This window comes from Anabrus simplex, chromosome 11, assembly GCF_040414725.1.
Source record: "Anabrus simplex isolate iqAnaSimp1 chromosome 11, ASM4041472v1, whole genome shotgun sequence".
Classification (NCBI taxonomy): Eukaryota; Metazoa; Arthropoda; class Insecta; order Orthoptera; family Tettigoniidae; genus Anabrus; species Anabrus simplex.
Window position 1 is genome coordinate 9725718 of NC_090275.1, and position 22081 is coordinate 9747798.

The following is a 22081-nucleotide window of genomic DNA, read 5'->3' on the forward strand; positions in this document are numbered from 1 at the left end:
AGCCAAACTGCTCTTCTCCCAACTCAGTTTCAACTTGTCTTTCAATTCTTCTGTAAATAATACACGTTAAAAGTTTGCAGGCATGAGATATTAAACTAATGGTGCAGTGGTTTTCACACTTGTCAGCACTGGCTTTCTCAGAAATAGGTATAACATTCTGCAGAAAATCGGATGACACTTCTCCTGTCTCATACATCTTACACACTAAATGGAATAACCTTGCTATGCTGGTTTCTCCTAAGGCAGTCAGTAATTCAGTAGGAATGTCATCAATTTCGGGTGCCTTGTTCCTATTTAGGTCTCTCAAAGCTCTGTCAAATTATGACCTCTAAACTGGGTCTCCCATTTCATCAGCATCAACAGCCTCTTCTTGTTCCAAAACCATATCGTGTATGTCTTTATTTTGATACAACTGTTGGATATGTTCCTGCCATCTTTCTTTCCCTAGAAGTGTTTTTTTTAATTTTTTAATTTTTTTAAAATCTGAGCTCTTAATATTTATACACCTAGTTTTTATTTTTCCAAAAGGATCCCTTGATTTTCCTGTATGCAGCACCTACCTTTCCTAGGACCATACAACCTTCAACATCCTTGCACTTCTTCAGCGATTCTTCTTGAGCTGTCCTGCACTTTCTATTTACTTTATTCTTTAATCACCAGTATTCCTTTCTGCCCTCTTTATTTCTTGCATTCTTGTAATTTTGTTGTTCATCAATCATGTCTAGTATCTCTTGAGTTACACAATGATCCTTAGTTGATCTTTCCTTTCTTCCTAACCTTTCTCCAGTAGCCCTAGAGACCTTAATCTTCACGACTGTCCATTCTTCCTCTGTTGTGTTTCCTTCAGCCTTTTCAATTAGTGCAACATGGTCCTTGAAACTATAGCTCACACTCTTTTCTTTCAAATTGTTTAGATGCCATCTCCTAGCATTCCTTCCTTTCTTCAATTTCTTGAACTTCAGATGGCATTTCAGGACCAAATTCTACAGTTAACATTTTTATTTAATTTGTAAATGAAAACGTTATAAGCAATTTTCCATACTTGTTGTTCACCCTGTATGTAGAGAAAGCAATATGAATACAAACACAATGACAAGAGGAGATAAGGACAGTCTCCATATCTTCTAAGAGACGGGCTCTCTTCTCAGCCCCAACGAGCTCGTCAGGAGGGCGGACATCAACACTCTTTGACAGACTATCTATTTGAAGATGTGGACATGTCCTTGTCTGCTCTTTCTGTTGCTCCGTCTTACGACACTGACCTGCCATTATGTTTGTCCTATTACATGTTCCTGTCTCTCTACTGTATATATGACTTGATTTGACACTTGTCTGTTCCTTCCCAATACTTAGTTTACAAACTTGTGTCTCATGTTGCTTTCACCTCCTTCTTGGATGATGAGTATGTTGTTCTTTGTAATAAACTCATATTTTTGTAGGCCCGGACTGTACAAAATTATATTTACTGTACTTGTTGTAAATATAATGAATATCCAGACAGTTACCTGAATTCTCCCTTAGGTTTCCTCTTTCCCAGATAGGTGCTACGTATACTGTGATATCTAAGAACACAGTGACTCGGTCATGATCAACTTTTTGCACCAGCAACTATAAGTTGTGACAGCCCACATTGGAGCATATTGTCAAACATCCTGATGATGTAATCTGCAGAACAATTCATGCATAACCCTCCGTTTTGTTAGGACGAGACGTACTTCGTCGGCATTTACCCACGTGATTCCCCCATCATGTGCCATGCTCTACTTGCACCAGTCTTACTCTTCCATCTATCCGTGGGGTGGTGGTCTGTAAAACAGACTCCACACAGTAGGTCCCGCTACCTTGCAGCAAAACCGAGGTGAACTGGTCAGGAGACACTCCTAGACATAACAAGAACAACATCAGTAACCGTAATAAAAAAGAAAAACTAGTGCAAATCAAGTCACAGATAGAAAGACAGAACATGAAAAGGAATACATAACAGGATAAATGCAAAGACAGAGGAGACGGGGACAAACATGAAAACCGACCGACCAACCAACCAACCAACCAATCAGATGAGATAGGGACAAACATGAAAATCAATCAATCAATCAATCAATCAATCAATCAATCAATCAATCAATCAATCAATCAATCACCTGCATTTAGGGCTGAGACCCAGGTGGCAGATTTCCTATCATGTGTTTGACTAGCCTTTTATTAAATGATTTCAAAGAAGTTGAAATTTACTGAACATCTCTCTTGGCAATTTATTCCAACCCATAACTCCTCTTTCTATAAATAAATATTTGCCTCAATATGTCCACTTGAATTCCACCTTAATCTCCATCTTCTTACTTTTAAAAAGTCCACTCAAACTTATTTATCTACTGAAGTCATTGCATGCCATCTCTCCACTGACAGCTCAGAACATATATAGTGCAACACATTTCTTTTCTCAACCAATTTCTATTTTTTTTTAAATTGGAATTTTGTTTGGGACATCTTTGAATATTCCTACGTGCCTCGTAGAGTTTAATTAATATCCCATAGGTGGCAGCGCTATAACTGGCCTTCAAAATGGCATCTGTAACGGAGGTGTGTACCAAAAAGGGAGCAGTTATCGAGTTTCTATTGGCGGAAAACCAGGGCATAACGGATATTCATAGGCGGTTACAGAATGTCTACGGACAAAAGCACGGTGAGTCGTTGGGCAAAGCGTGTTTCATCACGACTCTGAAGGGTTTATTCTGTTCGATGTCCTCCCTCGTGGTGAAACAATCAACTCTGAAGTGTATTGCACTACTCTATAATGAAAATGAAGAAACGACTTCAGCATGTTCTTAGCCACAAAAATGTAAACAAACTTCTCCTTCTCTACGACAACGCAAGACCTCACACAAGTCTGCACACCCGACTGGAGCTCATAAAACGTCAGTGGACTGTTCTTCCTCATCCACTCTACAGCCTGGATCTCCCGCTTTTCGACTTCCATCCGTTTGGCCCATGGCTCCGCGGGGAGCACGACCTGGATGATCGGGAAGTTATCGATGCAGCACGACGTTGGCTCCAACAGCGACCAGTCGAGCGGTACCATGCAGGCATACAGGCCCTCACATTATGATAAAATAGGATATTGCAGCAAAAGGATTGGGAAATAACATGGTGTATTTGAATTCTAAATAAAACCAACCTGCATTTAGAAAAGAAGGTGCATTATATATTGAATTTCCTTCATACAGCTTAGTTGAGCAGCTTGTTTCCTTACTCTCAAGTTTTCCCAGCCCAAAGTTAGCAACATTTTCTTAACAGAACAAATTGTGCTGCTTTTTTTTTGGACCTTTTCCAGTTCTTGAATCAAACAAGCCTGGTAAGTGTCCCATACACTGGAACCATATTCTAACTGGAGTCTTATGATAGACTTGTATGGCCTCTCCTTTACATTCTTATTATAACTCCTAAATACCCTCATAATCATATGAAGTGATCTGTAACCTTTATTTACAACCCCTACGAAGCTCTTACCTTATATTAATACCTAGGTACTTACAGTGATTGCCGTGAGTTACTTTCACCACATCAACACAGTAATTAAAACTGAGGGGACTTTCCTCTTGGTGTGACTTTGCACCCGGTTTATCATCATGCCATTGTCTGCTGCCCATTCTCTAACGTATTTACTAATCTAAACAGTATAACATCAACTGCTGATCCCAGTTCTTTACTCGTATCACTGATATGTATAAGAAAACAAAGGTCCAATAACACTGCCTTGTGGGACCCTCTTCTTAATCATTACAGAATCAGGTAATGCTTCAGCTATGTACTCTAATTCCCTGAGTTATATTTTCTAGAAATGTAGCCCCCAATTCAAACACTCTTTTGTTTAGTCCGCTAGCCCTCACTTTTGTCAGTAGTCTTCCATGATCTACCCTATCAAAAGCCTTGGACAGCAATACAGTCCATTTGACCTCCTAAATCTAATACAAAGCATTTTTTTTAAGTAAGCACAGTTTTTAAATATGGCCACTGCAGAGCTTTGGTTGTTTGAACAACGAGCATCTGCGCTCAGTACTTACATCTGTAGGCTAGCCATAAATGCCATTGCAGAAGTGTTTCCTCGTACTTAAGTTTGTTTGTGCATGTTGAAAATGCCTCTGACAATTAACACTCCCAGCAGGTGTGAATTACCTACTGTGATTTGTTTTCTAAATGGAAAAGGTGTGAATGTGGTTGAAATTCATCAGCAGATTAGTGAAGTGTATGAAGAACACAGAAACGAGCAAAGGAATGGTAAGAAAATGAATCAGAGCATTGAAAGAAGGTCATACTAACGTGCATGACGAGAAGCTTAGTGGACGACCATCTCTCACTACGGAAACTGATGCAAAGGTTTGAGAAAACCCTTTACGATTTCGTCATTAAATTATGAGTTACCTGAAATTTCAAGGAGTGCTATTTATGAAACTGTGTCAAGATGCTTAGATCATTGGAAGCTGCACAGCAGATGCTTCCCATAGGGAACCTGAAATATTTGTCCCCGAATGAGTAAATTGTAAATTTATAATACCAATATAGTTGGTCCGTTATTGGACATCATAAATTTTCCATCTAACTCATTCCTGCTTGCTAGCGTTTTGCCCCAGTGTCTGCATTAGTATTATCTCCTTTTTTTTTTTTTTTTTTTTGAATAATGGATGGATTATGCCTCAGGTCCAATGTCATCATCATCATCATCCTAAACCATCTCCAGTTCCCCGGGTGTGGTATATGAGCCTCCTCCATCTCATCCTGTCCTTGTACCATTCTTCCTCCACCAACTTGTCCCAATCATGACCTCTCAGCAGTACATCGCTCTTAACTAAATCTATCCATTTCCTTCGTGGCCTTCCCACGGGTCGTCTTCCTTCTACCTTTCTGTCAAATTCCTTCCTTGCAGTTCTGTTTACTGGCATCCTCTTCATGTGACCAAACCACTTCAGTCTTGATATCTGAATCTTATTGAGGAGAGAATCATCTATTCCTACTTCTTCTCTAATTTTCTCATTCCTAATCTTGTCTTTCCTGGTTTTCTGGATCATAGTGCGTAGGCATTTCATTTCAGCTGCCTGAAGTTTGGAATTGTCTCTATTGGTCAGTGTTGTGGTTTCGAGACTGTATGTAAGAATTGGTGTATAATAGGACTTGTACAATGTCATTTTTGTTTTCATGGGTATTTGCTCATCCCACAGCAGGTGTCTTACCTGGTGGTAAAATTGTGTTGCCTTATTGATTCGATTGTTCACCTCATGTTTTGCTAGGTTGTCATTTGATATAATGCTACCCAAGTATTTGAAAACTGGAACGCTGTCCAGTTGAGCTTCATTTAGCATGACTATTGGTTCTGCTCCTTCCCCATACACTTTCATCACCACCGTCTTGGTCTTGCTGATGTTTAAACCATATTTCTTAAACTCCTCATTCCAGCTTTGTATTCTCTCTCCCAATTCCTCTTCTGAGTCACTCCTGATCACAACATCATCTGCAAATGTGAAGGCTTTGATATCTTTCCTTTTAATAGATTTCATTACTACATCCATTACAATAATAAATAGAAGTGGTGACAATGAGCTGCCCTGCTGCACTCCTCTCTTTGTTTCAAACCAGTCCGACAAACCACATCCCACTTGAACACAGCTTCTATTCCCACTATACAACATTTTCACTTTGTCTATGAGGCTGTCTCGCACTTGAAGTTCTTTCATGCATTGCCAAATTCTTTCCCTTGGTACACTATCGTATGCTTTCTCAATGTCCAAAAATATTAGAAATAAAGGCTTGTTCTTCTCCCAGTATTTTTCCATTAGCATCCTAATTGCAAAAAGAGACATTCACAGAATAACAAGGTACAGTTGGGATGGCCAGTATAGAACACTGATTGACTACGTAATCACAAATAAAGATGGTGGCAGGTACATCACAGATGTAAAGGTCATCCCTAGTGAAAGCATGGACAGTGACCACAGACTGTTGGTAGTAGACTTCAAACATAAGGCAAATGAAACGCAGAAACTTATTACGAAAAAACCAAGGGTTAAAACTTGGAAGTTGCAAGAAGTCTGTGGTTGACCTTCCTGGTCTGAAACCATACTGCTCTTCTTCCAAAATTGGTTCAACAATATCTCTGATTCTGGTCTCTATTATTTTTTCCAATATTTTCAGGACATGAGACAGTAGTGTGATACCATGGTAATTAGTACATTTTCGTCGGCTTCCTTTCTTGAACAGAGGTACAATGATGCCCATCTTCCAGTCCTCAGGAATAGTATTTTCCTCCCATATCTTGTTGAGCAGTCTATAGAGCCATTGGATTCCTGTAACTCCCGCTGCTTTCAGCATATCTGCACTTAGTTCATCTATGCCCACTGCCTTTCCTTTCTTCATGCTCTTGAGCGCATTTTCAACCTCAAGCCATGTAATTGGTGGTTCAGTTGTGGTTCCTCGACTTGGCTCTCCTCTATCCGTTATGTTTTCTGTATCTCCATTCAGCAGCTTTTCGAAATAGATCTTGAGTTCTTGTTTAATTTCCCCCTCTTCTTGTATCAGAGTTCCATCATCACGTTCTGTTGTTTTTATGGTCTCTTGATCCCTTCGCTTGTATTTCACTACTCTGTATAGCAATTTCATATTTCCTCTACTGTCCTCTTCCAGTTTGTCTGCAAACTCATTCCATTTCTTCTCTTTTTCTTCCCTTACAATGTTCTTTACAGCAAGTTTCTTGTTCCTGTATACTCCTTGAAGTCTTTGTATTTCTTGTTCATTTCGTTCTTGTCCCTGCTTTTGTTTTTCCTTGTCCAGTGCCTTCTTTATTTGGTTTCTTTCTTTCACCGCTGTTTTCACTCTATCATTCCACCATGGTGTCTCCTTTTTTCTTTTGATAGAACTTGTAACTCCACATAGGTTTTTGGCTTCTCCCACAAAGGTGTCTTTGAAGGCCTTCCATTCTTCATTAACGCTGGTTACTTCACACTTCGGCAAACTCTGTTGAATCCTTAGTTTGTATTCTTCCTTTATTTGGACTTCTTGCAACTTCCAAGTTTTAATCCTTGGTTTTTTCGTAATAAGTTTCTGCGTTTCATTTGTCTTATGTTTGAAGTCTACTACCAACAATCTGTGGTCACTGTCCATGCTTTCACTAGGGATGACCTTTACATCTGTGATGTACCTGCCACCATCTTTATTTGTGATTACGTAGTCAATCAATGTTCTATACTGGCCATCCCAACTGTACCTTGTTATTCTGTGACTGTCTCTTTTTTTGAAGAATGTATTTTTGATTATAAGATCATTTCTTCTGCACAGATCTAATAGTTGTTCTCCTTCTGGGTTCCTTTGTCCAAATCCATGTGGACCAATGATGTTCTCATACCCAAGTCTGTCTACCCCAACTTGCGCATTTAGATCTCCAATAATAATAACATTTTCCTCATTAACTGTATCTTCCAGGTCTTTCAGTTCCAATGTTCTGGGATTTTCTCTTATCCACATTTTGACTAGAAGCTGATGTAGATTTATGATTGCTGTTTTCCCTGCGTTTTTCCAAGATTTCTGCAAAGACTAGGTTTTCACCACATGCCTTATAATTTTTTAGTTCCTTAATTGAGAATTCTACCTTATTGATAGTTGGAGGATCTATCAGATCTGGGGTGGTTAAAATGGGTGTGTCAGTATTTATTTCCAACATTTCCAGTGGGTCATCGCAATTTAAAAGTTTGTTGAATGTCTCAGCGAGGATTTCTGCATTTTCTTGATTACTATGGGGTAACCTTCCTGATTTATCTCTCAGCATTAATATTGAAGGCTGATATTTTTTAAGGTATTTGCCAAAGGTTTTAAAATAATCTTGTGATTGTTTTTTTGTTAAAATCTGGAGTATACCAAGGAGGATTTCGCCCATACAGAAGTTGATATAGATAGATGTTGACTCTCATAGGGAACCTGAGATATTTGTCACGAATGAGTGTGCTAAGTGAAACACTGGCAACCAGGAATGAGTTAGCTGGAAATTTTTTATAATGTCCATTAACGGACCAACTATATTGGTATTATAACATACAGAAGTTGCCCAGACCAAATTCTCAGCCTGAAACTAATTATGGAATATTAGAAATACATAAACAGCTGTTTATTTCATTCATAGATTTCAAAAAGGCTTATCATACTATACACAGACCCACTCTTTTAAAAATCCTCAGATCATATGGCCTTCAACCAAAAATTTTTTTTAAATACTGAACTAACTTTAACTAACACAATTTCAAAAGTAAAGTTCAGGGGAGAAATGTCAAATGCTTTTACAATAAATACTGGCCTTCAGACAAGGTGACGGATTATCCCCACTGCTTTTCAATGTGGCTCTAAATTACATCATGAATATTTGGCAAAAAGAAAACCCACCTAAAATGAAAACTGGAACAAAACCCTCAATAAGGACAAACTGCCTAGTGTTTGCAGATGATTTAGCTCTCTTAGCCTGTGACATGGAAGAAGTCCGTACTCAGATCACCAGTCTGCAGAAAATTGAATTGAAAATAGGATTACAAATATCCTTTGAGGAAACTAAGATCATGCCAATGAAACACTTTAACATAAACGAAGTCCTCATACATGATCAAAAAGTTAACACAATCGCACAATTTAAACTTAAGGCGACACTCCGCAGATAAAATCAATATTTTGGTCATTTTGGTGCAATTTTTTTTATGGCTGAAATTGAAAGGATTGAGTTTCTTTTTTCTTGTCACAAAGTTATTCCGCTGAATTCAAACTGTTTATCACTGAAATAATGCTTTGTTTGCTAATTGTAATTTTATATTTCAATTCCATTTTTCCCTCATAATATTCTGCCAAATGTAACAAAATTTGTATGGTATATGTATCACAGCTAGATTAAGAAACCTATGTATGGAATTTTTGATTGCAGAATTTTTTCAAGTTGTAGGCATTTTTAAGTCAAAACTTTTAGAACGTAAATTTTACACAAACTTTAGCACGATATATCTTCTTATATAAATTATGTACAGAAAAATCGATACGTGGTGCTTTAAAAAGAAGTATTATCTACCTAGTTATGAATTTAGATTAATATGTTAATTAAATTTCATGAAAAACATGGAATTAAAAATTTCAAAAGAAAAATTTATTTCAGAAAAACTATTAATTGTATATGAAAGAAATGTTCGTGATATCTCTACTTTTATGTAGTGACATTCCCACAAAGTTTCATGAAAATTCATGCATTAGGTAAATGTCCGGCTCCATGGCTAAATGGTTAGCATGCTGGGCTTTGGCCACTGGGGTCCCGGGTTCGATTCCCGGCAAGGTCAGAAATATTAACCATCATTGGTTAATTTCGCTGCCACGGGGGCTGGGTGTATGTGATGTCTTCATCATCATTTCATCCTCATCATGACGCACAGGTAACCTACGGGCGTCAACTCAGAAGACCTGCACCTGGCAAGCCGAACATGTCCTCGAAGACTCCTGGCACTAAAAGCCGTACGCCATTTCATTTCATTAGGTAAATATATATTTTTATCTCTGGAGTGTCACCATAAGCGAGAAAGAAACATGGATAAATGGAACCAACAAAATTAAAAAGCACTATTTCTAACCTGGTCAACTTATAACAAAAAAATGCTTGTCAACAGACACTAAGATCCGACACTACAAGACAGTAACTTTGCCCGAAACCACTTACGCTTGCAACACCTTGTTCCAAATTTAAAATGAAAGAAGAACTGATCAGCTCCTCAAACCTGAAAGAAGAATTATCAGAACTTGCATAAATAAAAAGTAACAGGTTGAAGGAGTCTGGAGAATCCTCCCCAATGAAACTGTCTATCGAGAGATTGACCCAGTTACCGGTACGATGGAGAAGAAAAGAATCTCTCATTCTTTCACATCTTACGATTACGACAACTACTGATGAAAAATCTGGGAACAAAAGACAGGAGGGCATTAGATCAAAGAAATTCAAGAGGATCTCAAAACAGTTGGACTCTATAAATTACAGATGCAGAGAACAAGAATAAAATTACCACCCTTCTTAAGAATCACAAATTTTCAACTGAAATGATGTACAGAAGGTCTGTAGAGATTTCAGATGAATTAAGAACTCTGCGATCAGAACGAATGAAGAAGTGCTGAGAAGATAAGAAGAATCAAACAGTACAACCATCAAATACAAAGTGTACATGGAAGATTCAAGTGGTCCAGTGTGGCCAATGATGATGATGATGATAATTTATTTATTTATTTACAGAGTTTACGCCCACATTGGAGCACTTAAATCAAGACTACAACAAATTTGTCTTCCTTTTCTTCTCCCAAAAAGACTTGAGTCTGGTTGACCTGGCTGCCCTCTCCGCATCCGTTATAACAAATTGTTTCCTCTGTACAGTGGTCAGAGCAAGCCTGATGCATTTATTCTTCAAAATACTTTTCTCGCCTCTGTTTTCTATGGTTTGCATGGTAATATTCAACTCCTCCAAATCACTTTGGACTTCTTTAAACCAATTGTTTTTTGATTTATTATTCCAAAAGTAATTAAGTAATTGTTTTAAAACTCTGATGATGATAATAATAATAATAATAATAATAATAATAATAATAATAATAATAATAATAATTGTACCGGGCGGTACACCTCCACGCCGCTTATTTAAAATTTGCGCCAATTGAAACTCCTCTGCTGGAGGAAGTCTGAACTTTATCTACGGTATTAATTTTCAAGTTTCTCAGAAGATGTCACTACTTGGAAATTTTGGAGTTTTTGAACTGGGTCATTTTTGATGTATTTTTGTTTTACCTGTAGTAAGAAGTGTGAACTTTCTCTTCTAGAGGACACTACTGAAAAACTACAATGGTGCACCCTAGTGCGAAGTGAAAGAACTGTTTTTTGGAGAAATTTTTATTTCAAAAGTTTGCTTCTTGTTAAATTTCTTTCTGTTATTGTTTAAGTTGGCTGTATACCCCTTTCTTTCCCCTTGTTTTGAATTTAGCCAATCCTGAATTTCTCGAATTAATTTTCCACCAATAATATGTTTCTTCTTCGTATTGTGTAGGGGTTTTCTTGGTGAACCAATAAAATCCTTGTGGGAGGGTGTTCTCATTCCAAAAACGCCTCGAACTTTCCACGAGAGTATATAAACTGCTGATTTTCGGGTCTCGGTGCCACTTCAGTACCATCTTTCAGTGTGTAAAGTACATAGCAGGGGGCGGGAAGCGCCTCTTTCTTCGGGCAGCAGTTCAACAACCAGGTAATGGCCATTTAATAACTTCTTTTCTTGCTAGCTCAGCAGTTTAACTCTCGGGGCGGGTCCGAAGCGTTTCCACCATGTAACTTTTCCCTAAAATGTAACTACTCTTAGCATCTATTCTCTTTTAAAGCTACATATTGGGATAGAGAGTGCTTAACCCTCTCGAGCTCCCACTCATATTGTTTTGAGGTGAACTTATTTCTCACAACCGATCCTTCCTTAATGTAATGTAAATTGTTCCTTTCTAAAGTCACCTCTGTAGTATGGGATTAGCCCTTGCATTAGCGGCCTAGAGCCGGATTAGGTTTTAAACAAAATGTATTAGGAGTGCAGATCGCCTCCTCTCAAATTGTTATTTTAGAGGTCATGTAATTAACCTTTTTCTCACTTAATAGGCCTCAGTAGGTTGGGTATTTTACCCCTGTGTCTATGTCCTTAGAGGACAATTTGAAGGTGGAGTTTGGTGTGGCCTTTTGATAGGCTTAAAATTTTGAGAGCGGATCGCTCTTTTGGAATTTGTTTCTGCGTGCCTCTAGGAGGTCTTACTGTGTAATTTGGAGCAAGTGCTCCTGGGTGTGATTGGGGTTTTCTGCCCCTTTGTTAAACCTTATGTACATGTAAGCTTGGGCTAACTGCTCAAGAATTGTGAGTCCGGGGCTCGAAGCCCAAAGCCTGTAAATACTGGTGTTGCTCTTTTGTTGCCTTGCTACTCTGTACCTTCCATGCTTGTTATATCTTGATTTTGAAAAGAGAATATAACCTTGTTAAATTTTACATTAACTTTAATTTCGTAGGTTGAGACCCGTTCACCCCTGCACCTTCTTTCACCTCTACCTACCACAAAAATACGGTAATAATAATAATAATAATAATAATAATAATAATAATAATAATAATAATAATAATAATAATAATCATTTATGTTGACAATTGGGCTACAGTGAGAATTGGTGGTAAAATAAGTTCTTGGTTCACAGTAGTTAGGGGTTAGACAAGGCTGTAATCTTTCACCTTTGCTGTTCGTAGTTTACATGGATCATCTGTTGAAAAGTATAAAGTGGCAGGGACGGATTCAGTTAGGTGGAAATGTAGTAAGCAGTCTGGCCTATGCTGACAATTTGGTCTTAACGGCAGACTGTGCCGAAAGCCGCAGTCTAATATCTTGGAACTTGAAAATGGGTGCAATGAGTAGGATACGAATATTAACCTTTTGAAGGCTAAACTGATGTCAGTAGGTAAGAAATCCATTGAATGTCAGACTGGGGATACAAAGCTGGAACAGGTAGATAATTTCAAGTATTAGGATGTGTGTTCTCGCAGGATGGTAATATAGTGAGATTGAATCAAGGTGCAGTAAAGCAAATGCAGTGAGCTCGCAGTTGCAATCAACAGTATTCTGTAAGAAGGAAGTCAGCTCCCGGATGAAGCTATCTTTACATCGGTCTATTTTCAGACCAACTTTTGCTTCACGGGAGCAAAAGCTGGGTGGACTCAGGATATCTTATTCGTAAGTTAGAAGTAATAGATATGAAAGTAGCGAGAATGATTGCCGATAAAAACAGGTGGGAACAATGGCAAGAGGGTATCCGTAATGACGAGATAAAGGCTAAGTTAGGAATGAACTCAATGGATGAAGCTGTATGCTAAACCGGCTTCGGTGGTGGGGTCATGTGAGGCAAATGGAGGAGGATAGGTTACCTAGAAGAATAATGGACTTTGTTATGGAAGGTAAGAGAAGTAGAGGGAGACCAAGATGACGATGGTTAGACTTGGTTTCTAACGATTTAAAGATAAGACATATAGAACTAAATGAGGCCATAACACTAGTTGCAAATAGATGATTGTGGCGACATTTAATAAATTCAGAGGCTTGAAGACTGAACGCTGAAAGGCATGTTCATTGGTCGAGTCATAAGTCATGGTGATTATTTTTTTCTCGCGAACAGGAGACAACACGGAAAATCTAAGATATGCATTTGGAAACGTACGGTATGTACTTGCGCATGATGCCACTAAATGGTGTATCTGTGGGTCTAAGCATGCCCCCAAGTTCAGTGTGTGAGTGTGAGCGTCACAAAATGGACGTCAACAAGCAGGAGCAATGATCGTATATTGAAATAGCAGTACTCCGCGGCAGAAATCCACGCCAATCCAATGCAGAGCTGCGGGAAGCATTAGGTGTGTGACTATGATCTAATCCCCAAAGTCAAGAAGCCATTACATGGACAACGGTTTGCTAACAAAGAGGACATCGTAACATCATTTCGGAGAGAGGTGTCACACGTTAGCGATACACATGCAGCGAATGGTATTCAGCGTCTGCCCCACCCTTGGCAATGGACAGTGGAAACCTTGGGTGATTATTTCGAAGGTCTGTAACCAGTGGAGACCTGTCGTTTGTGCATAGTCTTGTGTATTTGCTGTCTATACCATAATAAAACAATGTTTACCAATGACCTGTGTTCTGTCACTCTCCTACGAGAATCTCCTGAAGTCAGAATTTGTCTTCAGGCACTATGCATAAGCACATGCCCTATATTTCTAAATAGATATCTTAGATTTTCCGTGTTCTCCTGTTCGCGAGAAAAAAAATAGTCGTAGGTTATGATTTTCATTTCTAAAAAATTAGTTGTGATGACTTATGACTCGACCCTTGTATGTATGTTTGTATTCTTCAAATTCACTGTCCAATGGAAATATTACCACCAGTTTATGATACCTAAACTATCATACTTAATCTACACGTGGTGGTTCCAGAATTCTAACACTTAATTTAACATTCTACTTCAACTTCATCATGTTCTCTGTTCTTCACCTGCTATGATAAGCAACTGCTGACGAATTTGCTTGACTTTGTCAGTGAATTCAGCATCTCTTGAGCCAAGATCCCTCAGCATTGCCTCCTTCACACTCAGACTACATCCCAGAGGACCCGGTGTGAACAGCTTCTTGTCTGAAACAGAAGTGAGTTTCAAATAAACACTTCACAGGAAATTTTTTTCATTCTCACATATGGTTTAGAGGCATGAACTCTACTAAACAATGACTACTGCAGAATTCAGGCAACAGAAATGAGATTCATTAGAACTATGAATCAAACTACTCAAAAGGACAAGATTACGAATGAACTAAATAGCATTGAGGTCTGTAATAAAGAAGCATAGACTTCAGTGGTATGAGCACATTATGAGAATGAAGAGCAAGAGACCTGCCAGAAAATACTTCGACCTTACTTTTTTTTTGTACAACTTTTTTTCGTCACACTGACACAGATAGGTCTTATGACGATGATGGGACAGGAAAGGGCAAGGAGTGGGAAGGAAGTGGCTGTGGCCTTAATTAAGGTGCAACCCCAGCATTTGCCTGGTGTGAAAATGGGAAACCATGAAAACCATCTCCAGGGGGTTTGAACCCACTATCTCCCGAATGCAAGCTGACAGCTACATGACCCAAACTGCACAGTCACTCGCTCGGTACAACTAGAAATCTGTTGGTCTTCAGTCCACCTATAGCGATCGACCTTACTGCACTCACAAGACATCTTTATATTTGTCAGCAAGTGAAGCCTAAGATGACTTTCTTAAATTTTTTTTTCTTACCCTCTCTCAAAAGAACCCTGTCATACCTACTCTTCATGTGTTCCTCTTATACAGGGTAAGAAATGAAGATATCACAATTTACTGATGAGAGGGTAAAAGTCACATGTTGGTGTCAACACTCAAACAAGAGTGGAAAGTGAAACACAGTGTCAACAAATTCTGTGAATAGTCAGACCAGTTATAAAATATATGGTTTGGATTTACTGAAAAATTCTTTAAACACACATATCAATAAAGATGAGTTAAGTACTGTTACTTGCATATTTTATTATTGGAGTTATTGTCACGTACATTATTAACTATCTCGTGTGCTTTGAAAGACTGAAAAAACTTAAAAGATTATATCACGTATAGTGGAATACCGGTACAATGAACTTTTTCATTGGTGGAGGTTCATTTTTCTGGACAGTTGGTGCCAATTCCTTAGGAGCTAGTCTAAGCAAGAATTACACATTGATTGTTTACCGCAATCTCTGAAAACCATATAAGCCTACCTGTTCCTTGAATATTTACAAGAATGTGTATCCATCTTCAGCAAAGACATGAGTGTTTGGAATGCTGAAGTTTAACGCTTTGATTTAAAAAAAATTCAATGTTACCAGTAGTCTACTCTCATTTCTGGTCATACTGCTGTTGTGTTTCTGTGTTGCAGCCTTGATAAGACATCAGGGCAGACTTCAGCTTTTCTTAATATACACTGAGTGGCCAAGAGTCACGGGAAGGGGTGTCCCATTAGAAAATGTGCCGCGTGTGACCCCTGAGTGTTGCAGTTAGCTGCAACGTAGCTGAGCAGTCTGTCACAGACACCAGTGTCGTGAAGATGGCAACATATTGCATAGGTCACAGCATTGCGAAGATAACACGCAAATTCAGGTTCCCAACGTCAACAGTATCAAGGGTGGATCTTCAATATCACGAGAGAATGTTACCACCCATGTAAACCGCCGCACGGGAAGACCACAGATGTTTAACAAACGGACATCACGTCGCCTATGCAGAACCATACTGGGTGATTGATGGGCTACTGTGAGTCAGGTCACCGCCCAGTTGAATGGTGGGAATCAGGAACCCATGCGTAAGCAGCCAACTGCACCGCATAGGCTTCACCAGCCGATGACCAACTCGTGTGCCTTTGCTGACACCTCGACACAGAGCTCAACGGCGTGCATGGGCCCGCGAACATCGCAATGGATCACGGAATAGTGGCAGCGTGTGGTATGGTCCGATAAATCCCGGTTCCAGTTACATCGAGCTGATGGGCGCGTGAGACTGTGGCGTATCCCTATGAAGCTAAGGATCACGCACGTCAACAAGGTTGTGCCCAGGCGGGAGGTGGCTCAGTTCTAGGTCTGGGCGGCGTTCTCATGGTCGCAATTAGGCCCCACTGTCCAGCTGCAGGGAACGCTGACAGGTGCACGTCATGTGGACATTCCTTCAAACCATCTACATCCCTTTCCGGAGGAGCATTCAGTGAACTTACGACCATGGATTGGCCCTCCAGATCCCCCAATCTTTTTAAAAAAATATTAAAATGCTATTTATTTGGGGCGTCGACCTAAGAAGATTTTTTGCCCCTACTTTGCACCACGTTACGAACCTGCATGTATTTGGAAATCGCGGAAGTGTAAAGTGTTGAATGTGAGGAAAGGAACGCCCACTCCCCAGGCCAGGGACATTAATCATGTACAATTAAAATCTCCTGACCCAGCCGGGAATCGAACACAGGGCCGCTGGGTGACAGGCAGACGCGTTGCCCCCTACACCGGACTCCCCCAATCTTAATCCAATCAAGCATTTATGCGATGCAGTCGATGATGGTGTACGGCCCATGAACCACGCACCAACTACACAAGACCAAGATCAAGCAGTGCAAGATGTGTGGGTCCAGATCCCTGCAGAACAATTCCAACACCTGGTAGAGTGAATGCCTCGCCGTATTGCTGCTGATTTGAGGTGTCGCCGAGGAGCGACTTGTTATTAACATCGCATTCAGTGTATTCCCACGACTTTTGGCCACTCAGTGTAATCTGAAAAGGTAGGTCAGTGATCATCTTCGCTTGATCTAACCATTTACTTGCTATTCTTCCTCGTAGTCAACTTTGGCTCGCAAAATGGTCTTTTCCAAATTTTATTATTCTCTTCTGTAAATGTGGCCAAGGAACTGAAGGAAACAAACTAACAAAGAAATTCAATTAATAAAATTTTATATATATTTTTTTTTTGTTTCCATTAATGTTTAATGGGAATGGGGGGGTTTAAACCTGGTAAAGCCTTCTCCTCCTCCTTGCGTATGCCACTGCTCATATAAGATGGAATCAATGCACTTTTCAACATCAATAATAATAATAATAATAGTAGTAGTAGAATCTGCTTTTATATCACACTGACTACTTTGAGACATACTGTTTTCAGACATCTAAAGGCCATAATTTTGTCCCGCAGGAGTTCTTTTACGTGCCAGTAAATCGACCAAACACGAGGCTGACGTATATTTGAGCATAATCAAATATCATCGGCCCTAGCCGGAATCGAACTCGTTGACTTGGACTTTTGAAAACCAATCACTTCATGAGCTTATATTTAACTAAAAATGTTGAAGTTGTACTTTTAGCGAAAGTCCTGTAATAATGGGCCTACTAAAATACGCGTTAGTAAAAAAGAATATTATTTCTTTAGACTTTTATGGCGATTTATGTACATTAGCACGAATGTGTTTCGCCAGTGTTATGGGTAATCACAATTATTTGAGCTAAGAAATGAAATACGTTTCTTCAAATCTGAAATAAGAAAGGCAACTACTGTAACGTTTACTTTGAATTAATGTAGAAAACACTTCGGGAAACTATATCATGGTCTGCTATACCGCAGCTTCCCAGCCCTACCATAAAGTATAACTCGCTGGCTTCAGCTTGAATACATGCAACAAAACTAAATAATGAAAGTATATTTCAAGAATCTTAATTAGAGAACTTGTATCACATATCTCACCGACATCAGACGACGGTGACATAATAATTCTGCTCATTTTCTATCAAGTCTCGAGTTTCTTTTCCACGATCAGTCGATGTCATCAACTCAATAGATGTTACAGTAAAAATTACACAACTGGTGCTAGTTATCGTTACTAATAAAATCAAAAAATACATCCTGACCACGAGGACACTGATAAGGAATTCGAACCCTTCGCGTAACCTTAACACTGACATTTCGACCCTCTACTTCACATCCCAGGCTCCGCCTCTAAATTCCCACCACGTGATGATATGCATGTCAAACAAGATCAAGCATGCGCTTTCTTTGCTCTATTGTCAACAAATACGAATCACACATTTTAACCAATCTTACAACATCCTTGAACCAATCCTCAAGGAAATATCTTCGAAAAGTAAAATATAATATTGTACAGAATAATGGGATTCACTTGTGAAAAAACCTAACGTATTATATTTCCTCTATTATAGAGAATTACTTGGCATATCTGTCAAAAAAATGTCCAGCGATACAATAATGAAACTTCATTTCGTTCTATTAGGTTTACACGCTTGTCACAGGTTGTGTTGCTCACAGTAAAATCATTGTCATTGTGTGAGCGTGTGGGTTTTTATCACTTAAGAAAGTAAATACGAGTATTTTTGTTCAATAAAATGAGCTCAATTGGAACTGGTGTAAGTATACACAGAAAAGAATTATAACAATGCTTATTTCTAATTGCCTATAACGGGATGCAAATAGGTACTTAACAAGTCGACTTTTCAAATGATGCGGCAACTTTGTTAATGTTTTACAAATGTACATATTTGGCGTATTTATTCTGCCTTTATCATAATGGCTTTATATTTTATAGTTGTTTCTTAAATTTGATTCAGAGGAGCTGAGTTTTACGATGTTTTTAAGGATACCTTTGAGGTTATGTTCATGCTGATTCATAAGTGTGTATTTTTTTTTCAGTACGATCTATCTGCATCTCAGTTTTCTCCAGATGGCCGTGTATTCCAAGTGGAATATGCTCACAAAGCCGTAGAAAATAGTGGGTTGGTATATTCTCCATTTTATATTTATCTTCTGAAAGTCTTGGAGATATAGCCTATTCTTCATATTTGTTATTTATATTTGAGCTTTATTTTAGAGGATAAACTGAAGCGTTTTTCTACGTGTATATTATATATATCTGTAGTTTACTTTTCAGAGAAAATTAGGTGAGTTTAGGATGACAGGTCCAAGTCATAAGTATGTCAGGCTGAGTCTCTCGGACTATTGAGGCGCTGGCCTTCTGACCCCAACTTGGCAGGTTCGATCCTGGCTCAGTCCGGTGGTATTTGGAGGTGCTCAAATACGTCAGCCTCGTGTCGGTAGATTTACGGGCACGTCAAAGAACTCCTGCGGGACTAAATTCCGGCACCTCGGCGTCTCCGAAAACCGTGTATTTAGTGGGACGTAAAGCAAATAACATTATTATATTGAGTCATAAGTATAGAGGGAGCAAATTCTCTCTGACAGATGTTCTAAATGTAGTTTTATAAACGTAAGAGTGTTGGTGAAAGTGGAGGCCTGGCACCTACAAACCTACTCCTTATTTGATTTTCAAGACCAAGATGACCATGTTACACATAAATGAGTGGCTTATATCAGAAGTACAGTAGTAATTACATTATATCAGCAATACACATCAGTAAAAAGTGGATTGTCCGTCTTGATTGTTCAGCAAGAAACAAGGGGTTTCAAAGGTTTGCTTCTAAAATTACTCGTTAAAGGGAAGGTCAGGTATGTTTGCGGTATTTATGTACCGCCTTCTTCAAAGTTAGAGATGTATTCAGAAGTATTTGGACCATTGGAATCTCACTATGTGATCCACAACAGTAATATAATTGCTGAGTGGCATTTTCACTGTAGCTTCTCTTTGAGATAGTAGTCATTCAAATCATGTTCTATGCTTGCAGTAATTTTTTTTACAATGAAATGTTGTATCCCTGTTATTCAGATTCCTCATGAAACTGGAAATGCGGCGCTAAATGTCTGCCCTCCTAGGTCTAAGTTGGCAGATTTGATCCCAACTTAGTCTGGTGGTATTTAAATGTACTGAAATATGTCAGCATATATACCAGCACATAAAAGAACTGTGGGACAAAATTCTGACTCCTTGGCATCTCTGAAAATCATGGAAGTAGTTATTGAGACGTAAAACAAGTAACATTACGGTATTGTTATTAAAACGAGCTGTTCCGTAGATTTGATCACTGCGAGGTAAAACTACAAAATCTGTAGCTCTTATGCCTGGTTTTTGGTAACCACAGTTACCTGTGAGTTACGTAAATGCGCTTGTAACTTTAACTGCGCTGTTAACTTTAACAAGTTTCTGGAAACTAATCCAGATTTATAAGCCCTGGTAATAAACAGTACTGTTATCGCCATGTTTAGTATCTCTCATTCTCCAATAGATGTCTCTACGCAAATGTTTTTAGGGTTATTTTGGTAATATCTAGTTACTTTTACTAGCAGAAGTTTTCTACAATAAAAAATGGTTGGCAAATATATACACAGTCATCTCAATCAATCTGATTCGGCATATAATAATCTCTCATAATATGAATATATGAACAATCTAATAATGCCAAAATTAAGATATATTTCCCCTTCTTCTTATTCACAGTACGCAGACATTGTCTTAAATTTCACCTTAATCGTTGTCATCAGTAAAATGATAAGCATACACAGCAATTACCAAACAGATCACTTTTCACTGATCCAGAACACAACAAGTGCAAGCGGAAATAATCACAAAAATGAAAACTTGGAGTACACTTTGGAACCTATCATTCTGGCACTGAAGTTCTGCACTGATGGTGCGATATCCATTTGTTCTCGCTGCAACTGTTGCAGAATTTTTTGGTAGACTGCAAACAAACTGAAAACTCCTACTTAAAACACGCATATGCTGTTTTTCTCTTCAAAGATGTTGGACATGTACGGCAAAATTGGCTTGTCTTCCGTATCTCGCCACTGAGTCTTACGTGCAGAATGTTGCTTATTCCTGCTTGTATCTCTCGGGAACTTGCTCTTTTATTATTATTCTTCGACATGTAATTTCACCTGATCAGATGCCAAACCCTTCAAGAATTCTATTTTTTTCTGGGCTTTCATGGCACAACTTGAACAACACGAAAGCATTACAAACTGCAATTGCCAATAGCCAAAAGAAAATAGCCATATCACTATACTTTTCATTAGTAGTCCGGCTCCATGGCTAAATGGTTAGCGTGTTGGCCTTTGGTCACGGGGGTTCTGGGTTCGATTCCCGGCAGGGTCAGGAATTTTAACCAACATTTGTTAATTTCGCTGGCATGGGGGCTGGGTGTATGTGTTGTCTTCATCATCATTTCATCCTCATCACGATGCGCAGGTCACCTACAGTTGTCAAATCATAATACCTCCTCCTGGCAGGTCGAACATGTCCTCGGACACTCCCGGCACTAAAAGCCGTATGCCATTTCATTTCATTAGTAGTTCCCTAATGTATTCCTCGAACTGAGTATTTGTAGTTCTTAATAACTGCAACGGACTAGTTTTTGAGATGTTTTACTTACACTGACTACACAACATGCATGGACAAAAGTACTCTTGTAACTGCTGACGTGAAGTCCACTTGACAATTTGAATCGAACGTAGCGAGCCACCCTGACTCAGGGTGTGAAGTGTGTTGATACAGATGAGAAGGTAACATAAACTACAGCATTAGCTGCAGTTACCAGTCATTGCGCTGATAACTGTTGTTTCGGAAACTCATTTTAAACATATCACCATGTTAAGTCACTGATCTACAGATAACTGCCATTCCAGAAACCGGCCATTATTTTGCTTTACGAGCTTGAGTTAATCATTTAAGTAAAGTCTAGACACCTCGAACTACACCCGAAATTAATAAACATGATAAAATTGGCTCTCACCAACACCAAATCAAAAGTGAAGTTTAGGGGTGAAACATCAGATACATTTGAAATTAAAACTGGACTACGGCAGGGAGATGGGCTCTCACCACTAATATTTAATTGTGCTCGAGAAATGGTAATGAGGGAATGGTTTAGGAAATGTCCCCCAAAAATAAAGATTGGACGAAAGATCAAAACAAATTGCCTGGGTTTCGCCAACACGTTAGCATTACAAGCAGTGGACATAAAAGAAGCAAAAACCCAGATATCAGAACTT

The 22081-nt window shown here is 38.9% G+C and overlaps 2 protein-coding genes across 2 annotated transcripts in view; one reads left to right on the forward strand and one right to left on the reverse strand.

Annotated features, from left to right (window-relative positions):
* Positions 1–18124, reverse strand: part of LOC136883489 (2-aminoethylphosphonate--pyruvate transaminase) — a 62495-nt gene extending 44371 nt beyond the window's left edge. Inside the window, exons 1-3 of the mRNA XM_067155834.2 lie at positions 17870–18124; positions 14098–14235; positions 1780–1880 (exon numbers count right to left, since the gene is read on the reverse strand). Of these exons, the coding sequence (XP_067011935.2) occupies positions 1780–1880; positions 14098–14235; positions 17870–17906 (276 nt within the window). The 5' untranslated portion in view covers positions 17907–18124. The remainder of the gene's footprint in view (positions 1–1779; positions 1881–14097; positions 14236–17869) is intronic.
* A 264-nt stretch (positions 18125–18388) lies between these two features.
* Prosalpha7 (proteasome alpha7 subunit) overlaps positions 18389–22081 on the forward strand; it is a 29656-nt gene continuing 25963 nt past the window's right edge. The window contains exons 1-2 of the mRNA XM_067155416.2: positions 18389–18546; positions 18830–18912. Coding sequence (XP_067011517.1) covers positions 18526–18546; positions 18830–18912 — 104 coding nt within the window. The 5' untranslated portion in view covers positions 18389–18525. The remainder of the gene's footprint in view (positions 18547–18829; positions 18913–22081) is intronic.